The 19733-nt window shown below is 38.6% G+C and overlaps 3 protein-coding genes across 7 annotated transcripts; 1 reads left to right on the forward strand and 2 right to left on the reverse strand.

Moving 5' to 3' along the window:
• Positions 1-1808: 1808 nt before the first annotated feature.
• Positions 1809-5113, reverse strand: LOC147320386 (odorant receptor 131-2-like). Its single transcript, XM_086308309.1, has one exon. The coding sequence runs from the start codon at positions 2948-2950 to the stop codon at positions 1988-1990; it is 963 nt and encodes a 320-aa protein (XP_086164435.1). The 5' UTR covers positions 2951-5113; the 3' UTR covers positions 1809-1987.
• Positions 5114-6115: 1002 nt separating this feature from the next.
• On the reverse strand, positions 6116-11998 carry ppme1 (protein phosphatase methylesterase 1). Its single transcript, XM_086308307.1, has 14 exons — positions 10380-11998; positions 9773-9868; positions 9478-9568; positions 9259-9316; positions 9094-9145; positions 8617-8771; positions 7958-8048; positions 7652-7717; positions 7432-7558; positions 7206-7335; positions 7058-7102; positions 6909-6973; positions 6704-6771; positions 6116-6455 (listed from the first exon to the last, which is right to left on the reverse strand). The coding sequence occupies exons 1-14, from the start codon at positions 10463-10465 to the stop codon at positions 6452-6454; spliced, it is 1134 nt and encodes a 377-aa protein (XP_086164433.1). The 5' UTR covers positions 10466-11998; the 3' UTR covers positions 6116-6451.
• Positions 10386-18519, forward strand: LOC147320388 (dicarboxylate carrier UCP2-like). 5 transcript variants are annotated; one of them, XM_086308313.1, is made up of 8 exons: positions 10386-11186; positions 16152-16283; positions 16561-16699; positions 16786-16993; positions 17071-17268; positions 17355-17456; positions 17549-17729; positions 17824-18519. In XM_086308313.1, exons 3-8 carry the CDS (start codon positions 16574-16576, stop codon positions 17936-17938), a joined length of 930 nt encoding a protein of 309 aa, XP_086164439.1. In that variant the 5' UTR covers positions 10386-11186; positions 16152-16283; positions 16561-16573; the 3' UTR covers positions 17939-18519. The 5 variants fall into 5 exon arrangements, with proteins under 5 accessions (XP_086164439.1, XP_086164440.1, XP_086164436.1 ...); XM_086308310.1 differs by lacking the exon at positions 10386-11186 and adding an exon at positions 15314-15971; XM_086308314.1 differs by lacking the exon at positions 16152-16283.
• Positions 18520-19733: the final 1214 nt, after the last annotated feature.

Here is a 19733-nt window from a genome sequence, read left to right on the forward strand (position 1 = left end):
GGAATGTTTTTCAGCCGTTCAAGTGCTCTTTCATGAAGGCCAGAGAGGTATTGAGAGGGCTTCAAGTTTGCAGCGGAGTAAAGATCGGTTAAATTAGTCCACCTCCTGCTCAGATGCTTCTTTTATTCTGTGGGTCAGTACTTACCTCCCTGTTTACCCACATAAATTGTTCCCTCTCCCTGCGCTCTGTCTAAGCTCTTTCTCCTACACAAGTGTCTGTGTGCATTGTGAGAAAGAGGGAAAAGGAATTTTATCAGTCAGATCAGATATTCTAAATGCCGTACTGATGGAATAAGTTAGACTAAATCATAGAAGAGTTCATGATCCGGCTGCTTACATACCACACAGACTGAAATGAAAGGGCTGCAGCTGGAGCCACAGCTTCTGCAACCACTTACAAAGCAAAGGTGACATCTGCTGGCTAAAACAATGAACTTTTTACATGCAGATTTAGACTTACTTTTACTGCAGTTTTTTCTATTGTAGATTTAATGAAATTGAACCTGATCATCATGAAATATGTTACAGATAATTATATTATTAAATAGTTACTTTATAGTGACTCTATAATGTTTTATTCAAGGTTAAATAACATGCGTTTCATCTTTCCGGTTTAACTAACACACCCCCAGCAAAAGGTAAAGACTTGATAAAAAAGCCACTAACAATTGTAGACTTGAAATATTATTATTATCATCTTTAAATCTTAAAATCAGTTTGTCTGTTTGTGTGAAAAAAAATCAAAAGGCAGAGAGATCTATTATGAGGTTACATCATTAAAAAAAAAAAAATCAAATTGAAAAAAAAGTCTATGTATCTCTTTTAGTATTTAATATTTTCTTATATAAGTAAAGCGATTCCACAGACAAACACTTTCCTTCTTTTTACACCAGCAGTTATTCTTGCCCGACCTTGAATGCAAAGTATTTCCACAAAGGATAAGATGACGTACGCAGATGAGTTTGAAATGCTTTTGTTTTTCATAATTAAGGGAAAGAAAGACTTGAATAAAAGTATGAACATCTCTTTTTCTTTTTTAAAAAAAAATGACAAATGGATGGTCTGATGTTTGTTTTTCCCTTTATGACACATGTTAATGCATAATCACACATGAGCAACACAGTCAAAAAGGTAAATGATATTATTATTTCTTGTATAGATTTTATATTTCATGACATGTAATATAGAGATAGTTAATTGCACTGTTTGAATCAACATGTTTGTACCATAACTTTGCTTTAGTTTTACTCACCCCCAACCCATAAGTATAAATTAACTTACAAATAAGTCTCTTTTTTTGCACATTTGTCATTATTACTATTAAATAATAAAAGTCATCCCTAAAATTGATAATCAAATTACCTGATAAGCAACATATAACGATAAAAAAGAGACTGAAAGGCTGCTGCACTTCATGTCTTTGAAATGACTAAGCAAAGCCGACCCTGCAGAACTTTAATAGTGCAATAAAAAGAACTGATCTTAGAAAGGATATGAGTACAGATATGTCCTCAAATTCTGTTATGGATAAATACTCAAAACTAAGTGGCACTTCAAATGTGCATAAAAATATTCAGTATCTCCAATTCTGTAACATAAATACGCAAAAATAACTCTCACTGGATAACATTTCTAAAACCTTGTGATTCTTGTGAAATCAGCCACATTTAGAGTGTGTCCATGCAGCAACTACACCAGAATCAGATGTAATTTTAACATATTTTTTTGTTCTTTATTATAACAGGAGATTAGACAATAAAGCTAGTAGAAGACAGATATTGTAATGAATAAATACAATCTACCCTGCAGAGCTTAAGTTCATATACAAGGATAAATATTCAAAACTATGTTGAACTTTCAATATCTGTAATTCTGTAACATAAACAAAAAAACCCATCTTTGTCTCTGGCTAGATCAAATTTTTATAAAAACATATCATAGGCTGTAACCCCTAAACCACACAGTTAGAACACAGTTAGCGCTGAAATCAGGACAAAGGTGATGGTTTAACACTGGCTCTAAAGCCAAATGTAAAATAGTATTTGAAGACACGGCAGAGAGTTTGATCTCTGAGGCCGTATATGAGTGGGCTCAAGCACTTTGGGAAAATGATGAGACCCACAAAGAGGACGTACTGAGCATGAATAGCCATATCAGGAGGCACTTTCAACATCATGCTGGGGTTTATCATATTGAACAGGGTGGAGGTGAGATACAGCCACAGCTGAAGCAGATGTAGCAGCACTGTCTTGGGTGCCTTATTGGTATGACGCCCTCTAGATGAGGCTGACTTCACAGTGATCATGATTGCAGTGTATGTATAGATAATAATCATACTCACAAACACAAAATAGAGAATGGTGAAGGCCATGTGTAAAGTCACATAAACTTCTAGGCGAAAAACACTGTTTCTGATGCAGAACGACTGCATAGGGAAGATCGTCTTCTCCATCCTGACAAACAGGAAAAGTTGTATGAATGAGTCTAAGGACGCCACTATCCACATAACGGCAATGGCTTTACCCGTCGACCTCGGCGTGGCAAAGCTGGGGTGCCTCAGCGGAAAACAAACTGCAACATATCTCTCCAAAGACATCACGGCAAGGTTGAGAGGAGACATTTTAACAGTGACGGCCGCAAGCAGTGAGACAAAAACACAAACATAGTTGATCATTCTGACCATCATCACGGCAAAGATGTAAAGCAGCATAGTCAGCAGCAGCTGCACAGAGTCACACATGAGCAAATGACCAAACAGGATGTACCGGGAGGACGCTAGTAACAGAGGCTTCTTCAACAGGGCAAACATCATGATGGCATTTACATACAGGAAGAAGAAACACGGCAACATAGACAGCGCAGCTTTGACTGAAGTCTGAAACGGCAACGACTGGAACTCGGCCGTTGTGGCATTCATGACTGCAGTTTCGCACCGTGTCTGCAAAGGCATGAAAAACACAAACACGGACTGATTTTTAATATTATAAACAATTCCGAAAAGTGTAGATTGTGCAAGATGATTCTGTCAAATATCACAAAAAAAAAACCAGCATCAAAGTGAGAATTATGTGCCAAACGTAGATGGATAATATGAAGTTATATGCTTTGTAGACATATTACTTACATGTCACCTGTATGGTTTGACTTCATTTGGCAAACACGTTTCGGTGAACAAATGTGAGGAAAGAAGAGCAGCCTGTCATGTCCTTTTTATAGGTGAGCCATGTCCTGACATCACCATCTGTATCAGCGTCACAACCACTCAATACTCTGCATTAGCTGTGGAGTGAAAGTTTGGCCAAGTTGTCTAACTGATGTTATCTTTCCATCTACTTTTTACTCCACTTACCATTAAAGGATATCACACAGTTTGTTCTACATTCTGTGACCTTCACTTGTTTTGTATATATTTCTCCTGTTTTGTTATTTATTCCTGCTGTCTTACCATTTACATGTTATTCATGCACAGTTGGTGTGGAACACCCATAATTTTATTGTACATGTACAATGACAATAAAGGGCTCTTCTCTTCTCGTGACATTTTCCTGTTTAGGGAACTGTGCAGGAATTAGATATCCATTTTAACATATTTTGTTTTCTTGAAATTTTATAATTATCATTCAAAAAGAGCATGGGAGAAGACATGCAGCAAATTACCTGGGGTGATTATACCCAGACCTCTGTTGTTGCTCTACAGCACACAAGCTGCCTGCTCAACCCAGTGAGCTGCACCAACACTCCAGAAGCAGATATTCTTTTAATAGGCAGTTTAATGTGAGTCATTAAAGAGATCAGTGATGCTGTTTGAGTTTGATCTGTGAATAGTTGATGACACAAATAAGCCTGAAAAGGGAATCACATGACAAACATATATTTAATATGCCGTTTGTGGCAGCAGATATGAATTTTAAAAACATTTCTTTTTTCTTTTGGGTCTAACGCTGCTGGAGGCTTGTTGTTTTTAGTTCTTTTTGCTGACAGCACTAATATCACCTTACTCTTGTTTTTCATAATAAGATGATTCACCTAGACGATAATAAAACCCAACTGGATCTTTTCAGTCAGATTGTAAGAGAAAACAGTAACTCCGGGCATTTCTTCATGGATCCTTGATTAATGTACATTATGCTTTCAAAACCAACAGAGAACAGAAGTGCAGTGTGACACAGATTGTAATTTTCTTTTCTTCTTTTCTAAAACAAAGCAAATAAAAAATGAAACATAATTTGCTGCGCCCATAAACTTTGCCCCAAGCAGCCATTATTTCAGTCAAATGAGTCACCAGAGAAGCTAAGGCAAAGAACAAACAAACAAACAAAAAAAACTACAGTTTTCTTATTTATTTTTGTGGCCCAGTCCCACTGATACCTGCTCTATTTTGTGCAGAGGAAAACTGTCTTGAAAGCTGGGCCTTAGGTACAGCTCCAGAGGACAATGTTATATCATGAGTGCCCATTACATTAAATCTAGTGAGCTTGCTGGGCTCAGTTCTGCACTGTTTGTTGAAGGCAAGCAATATAAAGGCATTTCAGATTTGTTTATAGCAGGGATCCTAAAGATTTGATCACGCAGTGCCAATTCAGTGAGCTAATGTATTATTTATTTGCTATTATTTGTAATGTCTGTTCAAAGGAGTCGTCAATTACGCCTTACGTATGTAGAATTGAACTCAAAGTAGAAATGTCATTACACTACATAGTGACCTTTTTTTTACTCACATCAGGTCTGTTTTATCCTCTGAGGATCATGAATTGTGTCATATTGCGAGATTAGGTATTAAACACCCTGGCCCATCAATACATTGGACAGATATTCACTATAAGGTAATATCATGTAATATAGTGGAGTTTTATTGATAGAAGGGACCAATTTGTTGACCCCGTTTTAGTATTTCAGCACCACTGCATCATGGACAGCTCCTGCATTTTCATGAGGCTGGAGTTGTGTAACTAACGCTGACAGCGAAGTTGTTTTTTGCTGTTTTTTTTTCTTCTTTTCTAAAATAAATCAATCAATCAATCAATAATAAAAAAAAAAAAAAAAAAACATAATTTGCCGGGCCCATAAACTTTGCCCCTGTTGGGAGCGGTGCACGTCAGCTCTGTTTACAGACTCGGATCACAAAATAATCTCAGAGGCTTCAGCTCTTTGGAGGACAGTCATTATGGCTCATTAATAATTCAGGTGTTTATACTGCACATCTCTGCAACATATTTCTCACTCTGATAATTCACTGTGGGACAATTAAAAACCTTTTGTTATTCCACGGAGTGTATGAAGGACATGAGGAAAAAGATGTCACCTTTTTCATAAAGTTTAGAAATTGCAGCCAACCTTGGATTTCTAATCTGCAGAATCTCAGACTTGTTTGCATATCTGTGATGATTTTGTAAAAGAAATGTTTAATACAATTTCATACTGCCACTGATCCGGCTAATTACATACATGAGCTACACATGCTTCACAAAAAATAATGATGGGAATGAATGCCATGGTAATATCATGAATGATTGTACAGCATAAATCTCGTATCCACACAGGCTCAAATGTGCACATTTTCTCTGCTAATATTTGGTTGAACCCCTGTTGGCTAGTTGGACCTCAACTACATGCTTTTGGTAGCCATCAACAAACTTCTGGCGTAATTCTGGCTGAATATTTTTACCACTCTTTTTGACAGAAATCATGTAAATTTTTGGGTTTCTTGGCACAGACCAACTTTTAAATGCAGTGGACATATTTTCAGTAGTGTCGAGGATACTCACTGTTAGCGTGCTTTATACATTCCAAAACCGATTTTAACATCATTTTCCTGCTGGAACACCCAACTGTGTCCAAGATTCAATAATCTAGGTGTTGTAAACAATGCGTTGAAACATTGCTGGACAAGAGCTGAATGTGCCATTCAGGCTTTTACAAACTGGGGCACCTGGTCAACTTAATTCACCTACTGGATAAAAAAGAAAAAAAAAGGGACTAACAACCAGAACTCACTCAGAACAGCAGAACGTTCTAGTAGTTATTCTAGTGCGAACAGCATAGAAACGATAGAAAACTAGAATTAAGTACAACATGCATATTAACACGCACATATTAAAAGACTGGGTGACACTACTGGCTGTATCCATCTTTAATCACTGTTTAAATTCAAACATTAAACACACATTAATAATGATGCAATCACTCAAAATAAAACAGGAGAGCATTACAAATCAGAAATTTAAAAAAAATATATAAACAAAAAGGAAACATACAAGCAAATCTGATGATTTAAAATAAAAATAAGGCAAAGCAGAAAGGCAAAAATATCAACATGACAAAAGTATAATAATAATAATAATAATAATAATAATAATAGCAGCTATATTTTCCTTAATTGGACAATGATGTTGATAAATCTTGAGACACTTCTTCTACGGCTGCTGGCTATATGTAGACGCAAAACTGGAAATTAGCTGCAGAAAAAGATAAGAAAAATGGAATCAAGTAAGATTAGGTGAATTCTTCATGTGTCTCTACCATTACCATTTATTCCAGCCTCCCTGACAGGAACAAGCAAGGATAAATTCCTTATCAACCAATTTAAAAATCTAGATTTTTATTGTTAAAGCAGAACTGAAACGATTATCATATTATTCTACATATAATTAATGCATCTCTTGGAAATTTAACAACCTCATTCCTTAGTAGTGAGCTCACTTACCACAGGTATCCCTCCTTAAACTCAGTGAATTTGTGCCGAACCATAAATGTTGCTAGTGCATCTGCTACCTAGCAACAGATGTCAGAGGAGCAAGTTAAAACATTGAAAACAGACATAACAACACGCAGCACGCATACATAAATATATAACGTTATGGGCCTCTGACATGAGTACAGTGCCAGTAAATTCGGGTAAGAACGCTCACTTTCTCAGGTGCATCCTCGTGAACAGCGTGACCGCACTGAGGGAGGACCTGCATCTGAAACTTTCCTGCAAACAAATAATATTTTTTTAAATGCGTTTATTCTTACAGAAAATTGCAAAAAAAAGGGAGAAACAATCTGTGCACTTTACCCTGCATCTGTCCAATGGTAAGATCTTTGTCAAGCCTGTCTATTCCTGTACAACGAGATAAGTCAGGCGTGAAACTGTGCAGTCAGTGTGTGTGTCCTATTTAAACTACTAGATATTTGAGAAAAAAAAAAAAAAGAATAAATCAAACCTGCGAGAAGGAGCAGTTTTGGCACAGGGGTGGTGAGAAAGAGGGCAGACAGACCCTCGAACCAACCCTCCCAATATTTTTCTGTCTTGGAAAGCTCTACTCTCCAGGTGAAGATGCTCTCCTTTTTCGTCTGTGTGAAAGAATTCAAATACTCTTTTATAGCTTTCAATCTCTTTCCAAAACACTTACAGATGACAAGAGAAAACTAAGAAGCAAGAGACCAAACCTCCTGGTCATCCTCCTTTGCTCTTTTCTTGCTGGATTCTTCTTCTGCTTCCTCATCTTCCTCTTCTTCTATAATACCTTCACCAATGCTATTAGACACCCCTGAACTGCTGCTGGATTCCTCACATCTGTAAAAGTCACAAGAGAGGAAATTGAAATGGTCAGTTAAAGCCACAAACCCACACGGAAAAAACTGCAGAGAAGAGAGAGCCCAGACACACTTTTTCACTTGGCCTCCCATGGACACCCGGGCTGACTCGATGTTTCGGATCTGGCCGCTCTTCACACTGAAAGGAAAAAGGTGAAGAACACCTTTAGGCACTTGTATACAACAATTAAGAATTGAAGCTCTTCAAGGTAAGGAACTGCAACGAACAAATAAATAAATAAATAAAGAAGTTATTTCAGTGTGCTTTGGACAAATAACACTTGGCACAATTTGCAAACTAAAAGACAGAATATATATGTATGATGTAATCTAATCAAACAAAAAGATGCAGCAGTGTGGCTCACTGTTTAACATTTACCTCCACTCAATCGCATTTTCCAGAGATCTAAATGTTTTTGGCCGACTTCTGAGGAAATTCTGCATACTGTTCAAAGCATCCATTGCTGTCCCTGAGTGTTAACACAAACAAAATTATTTAACAAACCCACAATTAGTGCTTATGGCATTTATTAACAATATTCAGCATAATAACTTACATTTTACATCATTAAAAAAAACTAAACAACTAACAAAAAAAAAAAGAAGAAAGAAATGGCAAATGCTCTCATAAAAATCAATGAGAGCATCCTGTACTGGAAAAGACCCAATCATGTGATCTGCTCATGTTGTTGCATAGACTCGTGCACACAGTTAAGTGTTTAAGTATACTCATTGTTTTTCTTTGTTCCCAGTATTGAGAACATTGATTAGCATAATATTTGTTCAAGTGCTCTTAGTAGAACAAGCCAGTCACTGATCAAATTTGGACTGTTAATGAAGTTGTACTGACATGTGACTTTGCCCATTCAGAATAGAAGAACAACTTGTGGATCATTTAAGCCATTTTCAGTCTCCTCAGTCATTTAGGTAAGGGCCTCAAAGTAACTGCCCAAATAAGTGACCTGAGGCGTTACCAAAGCAACTCGCAGGATTTGTCTTTAACGACTTTGGAAATATGCACTTATCTGTGGAGCTTACCCTCTACGACGTCAATGACGCACAGACCAAGCAGGGATGGTATATGATTGGCAGTGGCAGTGTGAACTGCAATGGCCCCTCCCATGCTGTGTCCAATAAGCATGATTGGAGGTGGGTTGTCTCCATAAAGTGCCTCCACCACTTTGCCAATATCCCTTTGGGGAAGAAAAAAAAAAAAGAAGCAAGAATATAACCCGTCAGCCTGTTTTTCAGTTATGATTGAAACTCTAATCAGGAAGCTTGTAACTACTTTTTACATTTTACACCGCAATCAATAATCCAAATGTGAGCCACAGGAAGTCACCACACTCTTCCCACGTTTAATGAGCGGTGAAATCAAAACTTTCTTAATTAAACTCATGCCTGCTGGATCATCACCACCTTCTGTGGCGTCCCATATGTTCCTGTGATGTAAACCCAAGAAGCAGATGTTTAAAAACCATTCCCACAAAAAACTGTGTTCTCTTAAAGACTTACTTCGCCATCGTATCTGCAGAGAGATCTTCAGGATTTTTCACTTTAGTGTCACCTGCAGGTGATGACAGAGATTTAACTCATTTGATCCATGTACGCTGAGGCAAAGAATGCCATAATCCTCTAACCACGTGCAAAAATAAAAACTTGCTGTGTCCTGCAACCTACCATGAGCTCGGAGGTCCATAGCTACCACCCTGCAATTAATCCTGCTGTATATGATGGCCTGCAAGAACATAGATAAAAATCATTTCAATTAAATAGATCACAGACGATATGTTGACATTAAAAAAAAAAGCTTTATAAATATTCTGCCCAACATTGCTGTTAACTTTAATGTAGACTGCTAACAGATCATAAAGGGTCTGTAATAGTTATGAAGCTCACAGTGAACACCGCCCAGGATAGTGCAGAGTGGCCTCCTCCGTGAAGCAGGAGCAGCACAGGACCATGGGAGCCACTGCAGTAAATTCTGAAAATGTTCACAGTGGTCAAAGAAATACTAATTGAAAGAATAATGAAGTAAGCAGATGCTCGTCCAACAATAATGCACATTAATCTTCTGCATATACTCTAGTCATATAGCACAATGATATCAGGAGTTAAATCTGAAGACTTGGACCCAAAGTGTGTGTCATTCATGCTCAATTTCCTCTTACAAACTGGAACAGCAGTCAAGGATATATCTTTGCCGTTTTCATTTTCCACCACTATGTCTTCCATGGTTTCAAAATACTGACTCCAGGGCAGAGGAGAGAAATCTCTCTTACGCCCAGGTCTGTAAATAAAAAGAGCAAAAGTAAATAAGTAACCGAATCCATGTATGATGTGACTCAACACTGCAACAGGACTGTTAAACTTTGTAGAAGCAATTGAAAGACAAAAAACCCTCCAGACTAAAAATAACTCTCCCCTTCTTTTCACATCATCAAACATTGCAATAATAACAAAATAGAAAAATAAACAAAAAGACAAAAAAATATAATAAAAAACAAAACAGAATTTTCAGACTGAAAGGATATCCTTTTAAATTTTAAATGCTAACACGCAAAAGCGCCAGGCTAAATCAATCAGTGGTGTATAACACTGATTATCTAAACTCTGGTAGCAGATGCAGCTAACCTAGCCGGGCTAAAGCAATCAGTTACGCAGTGCAATTCAGTGAGTCTAAATATACGATTACACTCCCTGGCTTTGGGAATAAAAAAAACACAACCGGCGTGATAGTGCACACAACTAAACGTCACGATAAAAAAAACAAATAAATGCTAAGATCCTAGCTAACTCACCCCATTTTCATTTTGGAGCCAGACTGAAAACCACCTGCCATGGGAGGTCTGGAGGCTAACAGGTTCAAATGCAACTGTTTCTCCATGTTGTCAAAAGTGAGGCCGGTCTTTGTCAGGAACTCTTTGATGTGACCTTCTCTCGCTTTCGCAGCATATGATTTTCTTCGACACCTACACCGATGTTAGCCAGACATTGATTAAACTGCGTTTGCCTGGCAAGCTAACGGCTAGCGTTCTTCTTCTTCGGCAGCTGAAATGACGGTCTCTTTTTCTCAGATGATTGACGCAGATTATTTCACAGCATCGTCGCCATCTACTGGCTACAAATTCAACTGCAATTCAAAAGCGGCTTACACTTCATAGCTCTCAGCAGTTCGGAGTACCGTGAATGAAAGTCAGACTCTTACTAAAAACTGAGACTGATTATTATGAATATCAAGTGTAAACCGAGTAACGTATAGTAGCGTGATAGCTAGCGCTGTCAGTTTAAAGCAAAAAAGGAGGTGGGTTTAAGTCCATCTGCCCCCTTTGCAGACTGCATTACCTGGCCTCAACGTACCGCGGCCTCAACTTAAAGATACGCATGTTTGAGAAACAAGTGATTTTTAACTAGCTGTAGGTTTGAGTTGTTGTCTGCCCTGGGACGGCCTTGTGCGGGTTGTATCTTCCTCTCTTGCCCTGTGACAGCGCGAAAAGCCTTAATCCCCCCGTTGTGATCCCTAACTGGATAAATGGATGAAAACGGAGTAATGGGCAAAAAATTTAGATATTTTTATTCCACCCATATTTTTGGTCAGCTAAATTCAGGTAATCCTATTTATTTATTTATTTTATAATACTAAAGCTGTTTTTCATTAACAATGGGATTATGTTAACAGAACTTAAACATGCTGTTTTATGTTATCCTAACTTAATATTCTTACCCTATTTATATGTGATTTTAAATAATAAATAAACAGTGTAGAACTGTTATTTCACTTTAGTTACTTAGTGAGCAGTAATGTAAAGGAGTAATGTAATTAGCTGCCTTCTCAAATTCAACGACACAGTTACAGCTGCTGATTCTCTAACTGGATTGTTACAAATAACATTGACTTGCATTAAACCTTTGTTGCAAGCAGCGATTCACTCTTAATAAACATCACTGGGCCTGTATTGTTACATTAAGCAGAGGTTAACTTTAGTCATCAAGCCCAGCAACCCACTGCATCTGTGGTGTCACAGACATAGCATCAAATCTTTTCACAGCTTTGCTATAGTAACATTAAAGGAAAATGAACTGTAAACATGAATGAACCAACAGCTATAAGTATGGTATACATGATCCTCTATTCTTTCTTCCAAGAACCAAACTTTCAGCGTGTTCTGAAAGCACAACTTTGTATACAGCTCTGCATTTAAAAGCAGCACTTGAAAAACTCTGCTGTGTCACAGTCTGCTGCTTTACGTAGGTCGAATGTTCAGGTCAATTCAGTTTTATCTATATAGCGCTAAATCGCAACAACAGTTGCCTCAAGGCGCTTGTTGTGATCTGGACCCAAATGCAGATGCGTGAAGGCAGAGTAAATTCAACAAAAAGCGAGAATTCAGAAAAAAACAAAAACAACAACACTCCTATATTTATATATATGTGTGTGTGTGTTTTAGGTCAGTCGTGTATATATATATATATATATATATATATATATATATATATATATATATATATATATATATATATATATATTTAGCTTACTATATAATTCCTGAACACAGACTGGAAGCAGTGCCCATCCAAGAATGTGACCCACTATGTCCACACATATAAAGTGCAAAAGTAAACACACACAAAAACTGTTAAGATGAAATTTAAGTTGTTAAAGTGTGAAACCTTCCAGACGCTGAAGTCAAGCGACATAGTGAGAGACACCAGAGAGAAAGAATCGCAGTTATGTAAAATGAACATGTTATGACAGCCAGTTCTCCACAGTTGTAGACGAGAGGACGGGAACAGGTGCTGGTGAGCAAACATAAGAGTCACATGTAATTTTAGGAGGACTCAGCTGATTATCATCCTAATCAGTCAGCACTGACGCACATTTGAAGTAGGGCAAAGGTCTAAACACTGAGGAGTATCTGCATAAAGAGCCTTTCCAGTAGATATCTTTTAAATACTAAGTTGAATTTGTGATATTGTTAAAAAAAAAGCTCTCTGGAATACAATATTAGGCAATTTTCCAGACTATTCAAGCATTTTTCATCATGTGCTTTACATGAACTCTTCCTTCCGTATCTTCTCAACAGTGCTGTGTTTGCTTTCTAACCCATCAACTCCTTAACAACATGTGTGATCTGATCTTTGCTCACTGATCGAACCTAGTATTAGAAAATATCATCTAGCCAGTGAGAGCCAGAATAAGCACTAAGTTTTAAGAAAAATGCAAGCCAAAGCAAAATCCGAACAGTCTGCAAACCCCTGAGTCATCTCTGCTATGCGGGGCCTTTTGCTGTCTTAGTGGAATATCTGTTTTGTGTACGGTGAAAAACTGTAAGTCAGCATAAATGATAAAAGCTGTTGATGAAGTTGGAAAAACATTATAAACTTGAGGTAACTACAGATATTAAAAATAAGCAGTTTTAGTGTCCCTTTATTCTTTTCCTATTTAATTATCCAGTGAAGCAGAACCAGGACAATCCAAGTCTGAGTTGATTTTGTGAATGAAGCAAAGATGCTGAGCCATAAACCTGTGCCCTACTAACCTTTAAGTGATGACCTTATTTATAGAGTACTGATTTAAAGTTCACAGTATTCAGAGCACAGGGGTGATCAGGTCTGGGGGCTCAGTGTCTTTTTAAGGGGAGGTCACTGCAGACTGGTTGAAGCCAGCCCACTGACTTGTTTACTGGCCCGAGCGTGTGCTTAAATGTTTCTCACAGAGTGTTCCCAGGAAACTGTTTTTAGAGAGCAGGTGGTGAAACCACCTCCACCATCTCCTTAACCTTTTCATGGAATACAGTATAAATGGATTATTACCTCTCAAATGTCCTGTAATGTCGTTTGACATCACAGGACCCAGTCTGAATATGTTTGCTAAACGTAAATATGTTCTCACTTTACTAATCTCCTACGAATGCCTTGTTTAATATAGAACCTTTATAGCTGTAAATATGAGGAGTGGAAAATATGCAGGTGTATGGCTTTACTTTGACCCTGTTTACCAAAACTGCTTCAGAGTTTCTGAGTAAGTCGTCATACTGAAGATGAATTATGACACTGTTTTATGTGTACAGGGCAATATTGCTATAAAGCAGCAGTTTATGGGAAAGAAAGATGTTTACAATAATGTGCAAAAGTCTTGAGCTATGGAAATATAGTGTATAAATATAAGAAATACAAGGCAAAGACTGAATTTATACAATTCTAATAAGGTTGAAAGTCAATATCTGGTATGACTACTTTTATTTTTCAACACAGCCGGGCTTTTCTGCATTTATAATTTCAGCAATTTTGATAGGATTTCCAACACCACTGCCTGAAATGAAGCCCCAAACCATGAAAGAGCATCCACCGAGTTTTACAAGTGGCTGTAGATACTCACTGTTGTACGTCCTTCTTGATCTCCTCCCTACACATACTGACAATGATGTGAACCAAACAATTCCAAATTCAGATTCAGATTTTCAGTCCAGTTCTTGTGTAATTTGGATTACCTCAGCCTACCTGTTTTCCTTCCTTGAGAATGATTTCTTGTCAGCCATCCTCCCACTGAGACCATTTCTGATGAGGTTTTAGTGAAGAACAGGTGGATGATGAAGGGTCAAGTCCCCTGTTTTTTCATTTTAAAAAAAATCATACAGTTCTTTTCTGGTTTCTGTATTTAAGGACAACCTTCACACCGTGGGACAAGTTATTTTTTTTTTTAAAACACAGTTTTCTGTCTGTCAAACTGTGTTATCTTTGGCATATTTTGTGGATTCAACAAAATAAATGAGAAGAAATTTTTTTGTGACAGGCTTAGCAAAGATCCTAATGATGCAATTCAAAACTGGCTCTTGGCTAAGTTGTCTTAGGTGTTAATTGCTTTAGCTGGGTGTGTTTTCTAATTCATTAACAGGTCAGTGTTAAGTGGCTTAACAAATAAAAAACATTCTTCTAAAAATGGTTAAAAGACTTGAATGAATATAAGCAAAAAAAGCAGCCTGGAGAACTATGGCTCAGTAGCACCAGGTCTTATCTTAAAGAGTTATCTTATCTTATCTGGCTCCTTGGAAGCAAAATATAAAGAAACGAGGGAGGTTCAAGACTTTTGCACAGTACTAGTATGGTTACAAAATTTAGTAGTGTCGTCTTGGGAACAGAACAACTTCCTGACACATGTTGCAGCAGGTGAATCCTTTGATATTTGGAATATGAGGCTGTGCTTTCTGACTTGATTAAAACTTGGCGACCTGTGACCCAGAATGCAATGGAAACTCATATGTAAGGAGGCATGCACTCACAGAGAGCCAACACCCACCTACAAAGAGTGCACCTCCTCCCCCTGACACTTTCCATTTGGCAGCTGCTCCTCTTGTTGGAAGCAGCTTGTGTCCCTGTTACAAATCAACCCAAATGATTGCATTCAGATTCTCTCTGCACCCAACCACACTGACCCATGGTATGGATTGGCTACGAAGTATGGCGGTCTCCTTACTTGAATGGTGGTGGTCAGAGGGCCCGGTGGCGCCTTTGTCCGGCAGCCTCGCCTCTGTCAGTGCGCCCCAGGGCAGCTGTGGCTACAATGTAGCTTGCCATCGCCAGTGTGTGAATGTGTGCGTGAATGGGTGAATGACTGAATGTAGTGTGAAGCGCTTTGGGGTCCTATGGACTAGGAAAGCGCTATACAAATGCAGGCCATTTACCATTTACCATAATTTCATAACTTTTTATCGCTTGCTGGGATGGAGAGGTGGGGGATTCCTAAAGCTTCTAAACTTCTAGAGCTAATTCTGTTCCCTGGGCACAAACAGTAAGAAATAATGCGGTGGAAATATTACCCAGCCAGACAAAAATTCCAGGCAAACATCTCATGAATCCAGACAAGCCTTCCAGTCTGATTGGCTGCATGTAACCAACCAATAGAAAAATACCCTGTGATGTCAGCAGAGTAATGTGAGCTGGTATCTGGGGAAGAAAAGCTGAAATTTCACACAAATATCAAACTCTGGATTCCAAACCTGAAACAATGTTTTTAAAAAAATCCATGAAACTTTCAGCAGTAACTTCTTTACTGTGTAAACGGACTCCAGATAGACCTGAATGTTTACGTGTACTCAGAGATTTCATGCCAGGCTGCCATGATGACGGCATCAGGAAGAGATCAACAAGAGCTCAGATATCTGGCTCAGGCTCACAGACTGATAAACATGATATTCTCATGACAGGTGTACAACGTGTTTGGCTACAGCGCATGTAGTTACGTGGAAAAGCTTCCTATAAATTTGGGGAGGCTTCTTCCATACTGGAACAGTAGGCACACAGGAGACGAGAAAATGTATAGGATTAACTATCAAAGAGGACTGTATACATTTTTCCTGTTAATTGGATTATAATTTACTTGGAAAACTATTAAGGTAAAAAAACAAACAACAACCTTGCATATCAACATAGCTGTGATTTTTTTTAACTCTGTAAATTTTTATTGGCAGTTAATTGAAAATATCAGTTATATTTGCTTCAAGCTGTGGGTCGCTTTCAGCTAAAACTGAGTGAATGATGATTTGCTGAGTTGTGCTATATGGTTGTTTTTGCAGCAAGTGGTGGTATGCTCACTGGCTCATTTCGAGGAGAGTTTATGGCCCGAGGCATTTCCACAACAGAAGCACCTCGAAAGACTAGCTTGTTTCTTGAGAAAACCTGAAACTTGTCATAATCCTTACTCACAGGTTTGTATGACTTTCAGCATGAACAGCATGAAAATATTTCCAGCACATCCAGCGCACTAAATACACCCAGGTTTGTCACAGTTAGTCATTTTAAACAGATCGAACAAAAGTCGTGTAATATAAGAAAATATCAGCAGTTATGCATGTAGTCTATTTTTACTTTACACGCTTATATCCCATATTTGGTTGTCCAGGCAGCGATGTTCTTTGGTGCTTTGTGTTACACAACCAAAGGTCTTTGGATCGTAAGAGCATATCTTTCCATTCATGTCCTCAGCTGAGGCGCAGCAATGGTTGGCATGAAACCCAAAGATGTGATGCCCTCTGCGGCAGTTAAGTTCTTCGGAGCAGGCACGGCAGCCTGCATTGCCGACCTTGTCACCTTTCCACTGGATACCGCCAAAGTCAGACTGCAGGTTAGACAAACAGTGTTAACCCGATGCCTTTAACCTTATGATAGATGTCATATTAAATCCTCTTTTATTTGCATCATGTCGTGCAGCTTCAGGGAGAGTCTCAGATAGCCGAAGGAGTTGGTGCACTGAAGTATCGGGGCGTGTTTGGCACCATCACCACCATGGTGCGCACAGAGGGGGCCAGGAGTCTGTACAATGGACTGGTGGCAGGCCTGCAGAGACAGATGAGCTTCGCTTCTGTCCGTATCGGCCTTTACGACTCCATGAAGCAATTCTACACCCGAGGCACCGAGAGTGAGTATCAGTGAGCGAGCAACAAGTCTGCTTCTATTGCACTGTTTCTTCGTGACCAACATACGTATGGCACACAGGTGCAGGGATCGTTACTCGGCTCATGGCGGGCTGCACCACCGGGGCAATGGCTGTGGCTTTTGCACAGCCAACAGATGTGGTAAAGGTGCGTTTTCAAGCCCAGGTCCGACTGGCTGACGGCGAGAGGAGATACAACGGCACAATAGATGCCTACAAGACGATTGCCCGAGATGAGGGTGTACGTGGCCTGTGGAGAGGTACCTGCTTTACATTCAAGTCATTCATCTTTATATGAAAATGCCCTCGGCTGTTCTGACAGTTACGATCCTCTTTTGTGTTCCAGGATGCATGCCAAACATCACTCGTAACGCCATCGTAAACTGCGCAGAGCTGGTGACCTACGACATGATCAAAGAACTCATCCTGAAGTACAACTTAATGACAGGTGAGGCCATGAATGAAAGATACAGACAAACATCCCTCAAACGTCTGTCTAATTAACGTGAAAGTTGTGACTAAACTTCTGTCCTCCCACAGACAACCTGCCGTGCCACTTCACGGCCGCCTTCAGCGCAGGCTTCTGCACCACAGTTGTGGCTTCTCCTGTGGATGTAGTTAAAACACGTTTCATGAACTCAGGACACGGCCAGTACAGCACCGCTCTCAACTGTGCCTTCACAATGCTAAGAAACGAAGGATCCACGGCTTTCTATAAAGGGTAAACACACTCTAACATGACCACGAGGCAAGCAGAGATGCTACAAAAGTCCTTTTGAATAATTCTTCACTTGTCTTTTTTTCCTCTTCTTTAGGTTCATGCCTTCTTTCCTGCGACTCGGCTCCTGGAACATTGTGATGTTTGTCACCTATGAGCAAATTAAAAAAGGCATGAGCAGGACACAGCAGTACTGGGAGTCTCCGTTCTGACCGCAACTAGTCAGACTTGTTTTTTTCAACTCAGGACCGCAAAACACAACAGCCTAACGCACACCACAGTGCAGGGGTGACTACTGACGACTCTTGGTTGGAGACCTGAAAATACAGGAGCATGAAAACACAAGAGTTGACATTAGAAAGAGTTTGAGCAGGAAGACTTCAGGGGCATTGTTGCAATATTTAAAATAATTTAAAGGGTAGACCTTACAGAGGCTTCACGCATTTTAATGGTCAGAAATTCCATTACAAGAAGCTCCTTCTGGTGTAAACTTCTATGTTTAAATGAAATAATCATGTGAATAATGTTAGGCTGTAAAGTTAGTTTTTACTTCCTTTAGGCTTTCCATGAAAGCAGAAGACAGTTTATGTCCAACATTACATACCTTAAAATGACCACAATATGTCTTTCTGGATTGTTTACACTGTTTATAAACAGTGTAAACAATCCAGGTATACCTTTTGTAGTTGTAGTTTAATGTATTTGCCACTAGATGTGAAAAGTATGTATGATTTGTTGCTGGTCGATGAGTCATGTGTATTTTGTGAAATAAAGTACTTTAATTAGTGAAAAATTGTAATTTCGCCCATCCTTTTGTATGCTATTGAATGCCAGTGTTGCTTTGTAACTTTATTCTGAATGTCACTTCACATCCCGACTCCCACTCCTAACCTGTTAGATATACAACACTCCTCACAGGGAGAAATTGGGAATGCGGATTTCCTAAAATCTTCTGGAAAAGCCTCAGAATTTTAGGTAAGCAAATGCTGCTGATCTCTTAAAAATATACCTCCTTTTTTAAAATCGAGCATTTATTAGTGCTTCCACTTAATAATAATACTCCTGAAATGTGCCTCCGGAGTTCAGCCACATTTACAGAGATGTACCTACACATGGTAATACGGACCATATGCATGTCTTCTTCATCAGTATCATGTTGGCCTTCTGCTTCTGTTACGTCCCAGAGTTCATATGTTACTATATAATTCTTTTCACTCATGGATTTTTTTGCATGTATGTATTTCTGATGGGTTGCTTATTTGTTTAACATGGAAGTGACCTTGTTTCTTAATATATTTCTATGCCTGTGAGGCCCTTTGAACATGATATGTGCTACTGGGCGATACAAATAAAAATGAATTGTTACAACAAACAAATCATGAAACAGGCTGTCATAAAACACCTCCCAGCATTTCTTTTGGCACAGAACCACCAGTTTAAACCTAAAATATGTTTTTTTTTTCATTTATGAATTACATTTCCAACTCCATAATTCTTACAGTGCTGTATCATTTCCATAGGTCTCTGAAAAAGATCTTACCAGGTACGATATCTGTGCAGTTTCTTTGCACAGGCCATCACTCTGAAGAACACTTGGATCACTGACATATTATCTCACACATAGTACAGATATGTGGGTATGGATAAGTTACTATATAATTGATGGACAACTGGTTGATGTATAAAATATATATACTGGGAATCGACAGTATAAATATACTGTTTATATAGTAACCAGTTATCCATCACCTCTTTTTTCCATAATTTGTCCCAGGATAATCATCAGGAAAAATAAACTGCACTTATTATTGAGATCATCTAAGCTAACAATAGCACAAATGAGCATTTAAACCTTTTAGGATAAATGTGAAAAAAAAAATCACTTCACATTTTATATTTTTATGACAGTTCATGATGAATCTCTGTGATCCAAACACCTGGTTCAGCTGCTGCAGTCCCATAACTGGGTCAGTCAGATATGGAAAGATAGCGCCACCATACCACTAC

Source organism: Aulonocara sp. 'chitande type north' Nkhata Bay, linkage group LG10 (assembly GCF_057382095.1).
Source record: "Aulonocara sp. 'chitande type north' Nkhata Bay isolate Kocher_YH1m ecotype deep benthic linkage group LG10, A_spYH_male_GT1.1, whole genome shotgun sequence".
In the NCBI taxonomy this organism is placed as follows: domain Eukaryota; kingdom Metazoa; phylum Chordata; class Actinopteri; order Cichliformes; family Cichlidae; genus Aulonocara; species Aulonocara sp. 'chitande type north' Nkhata Bay.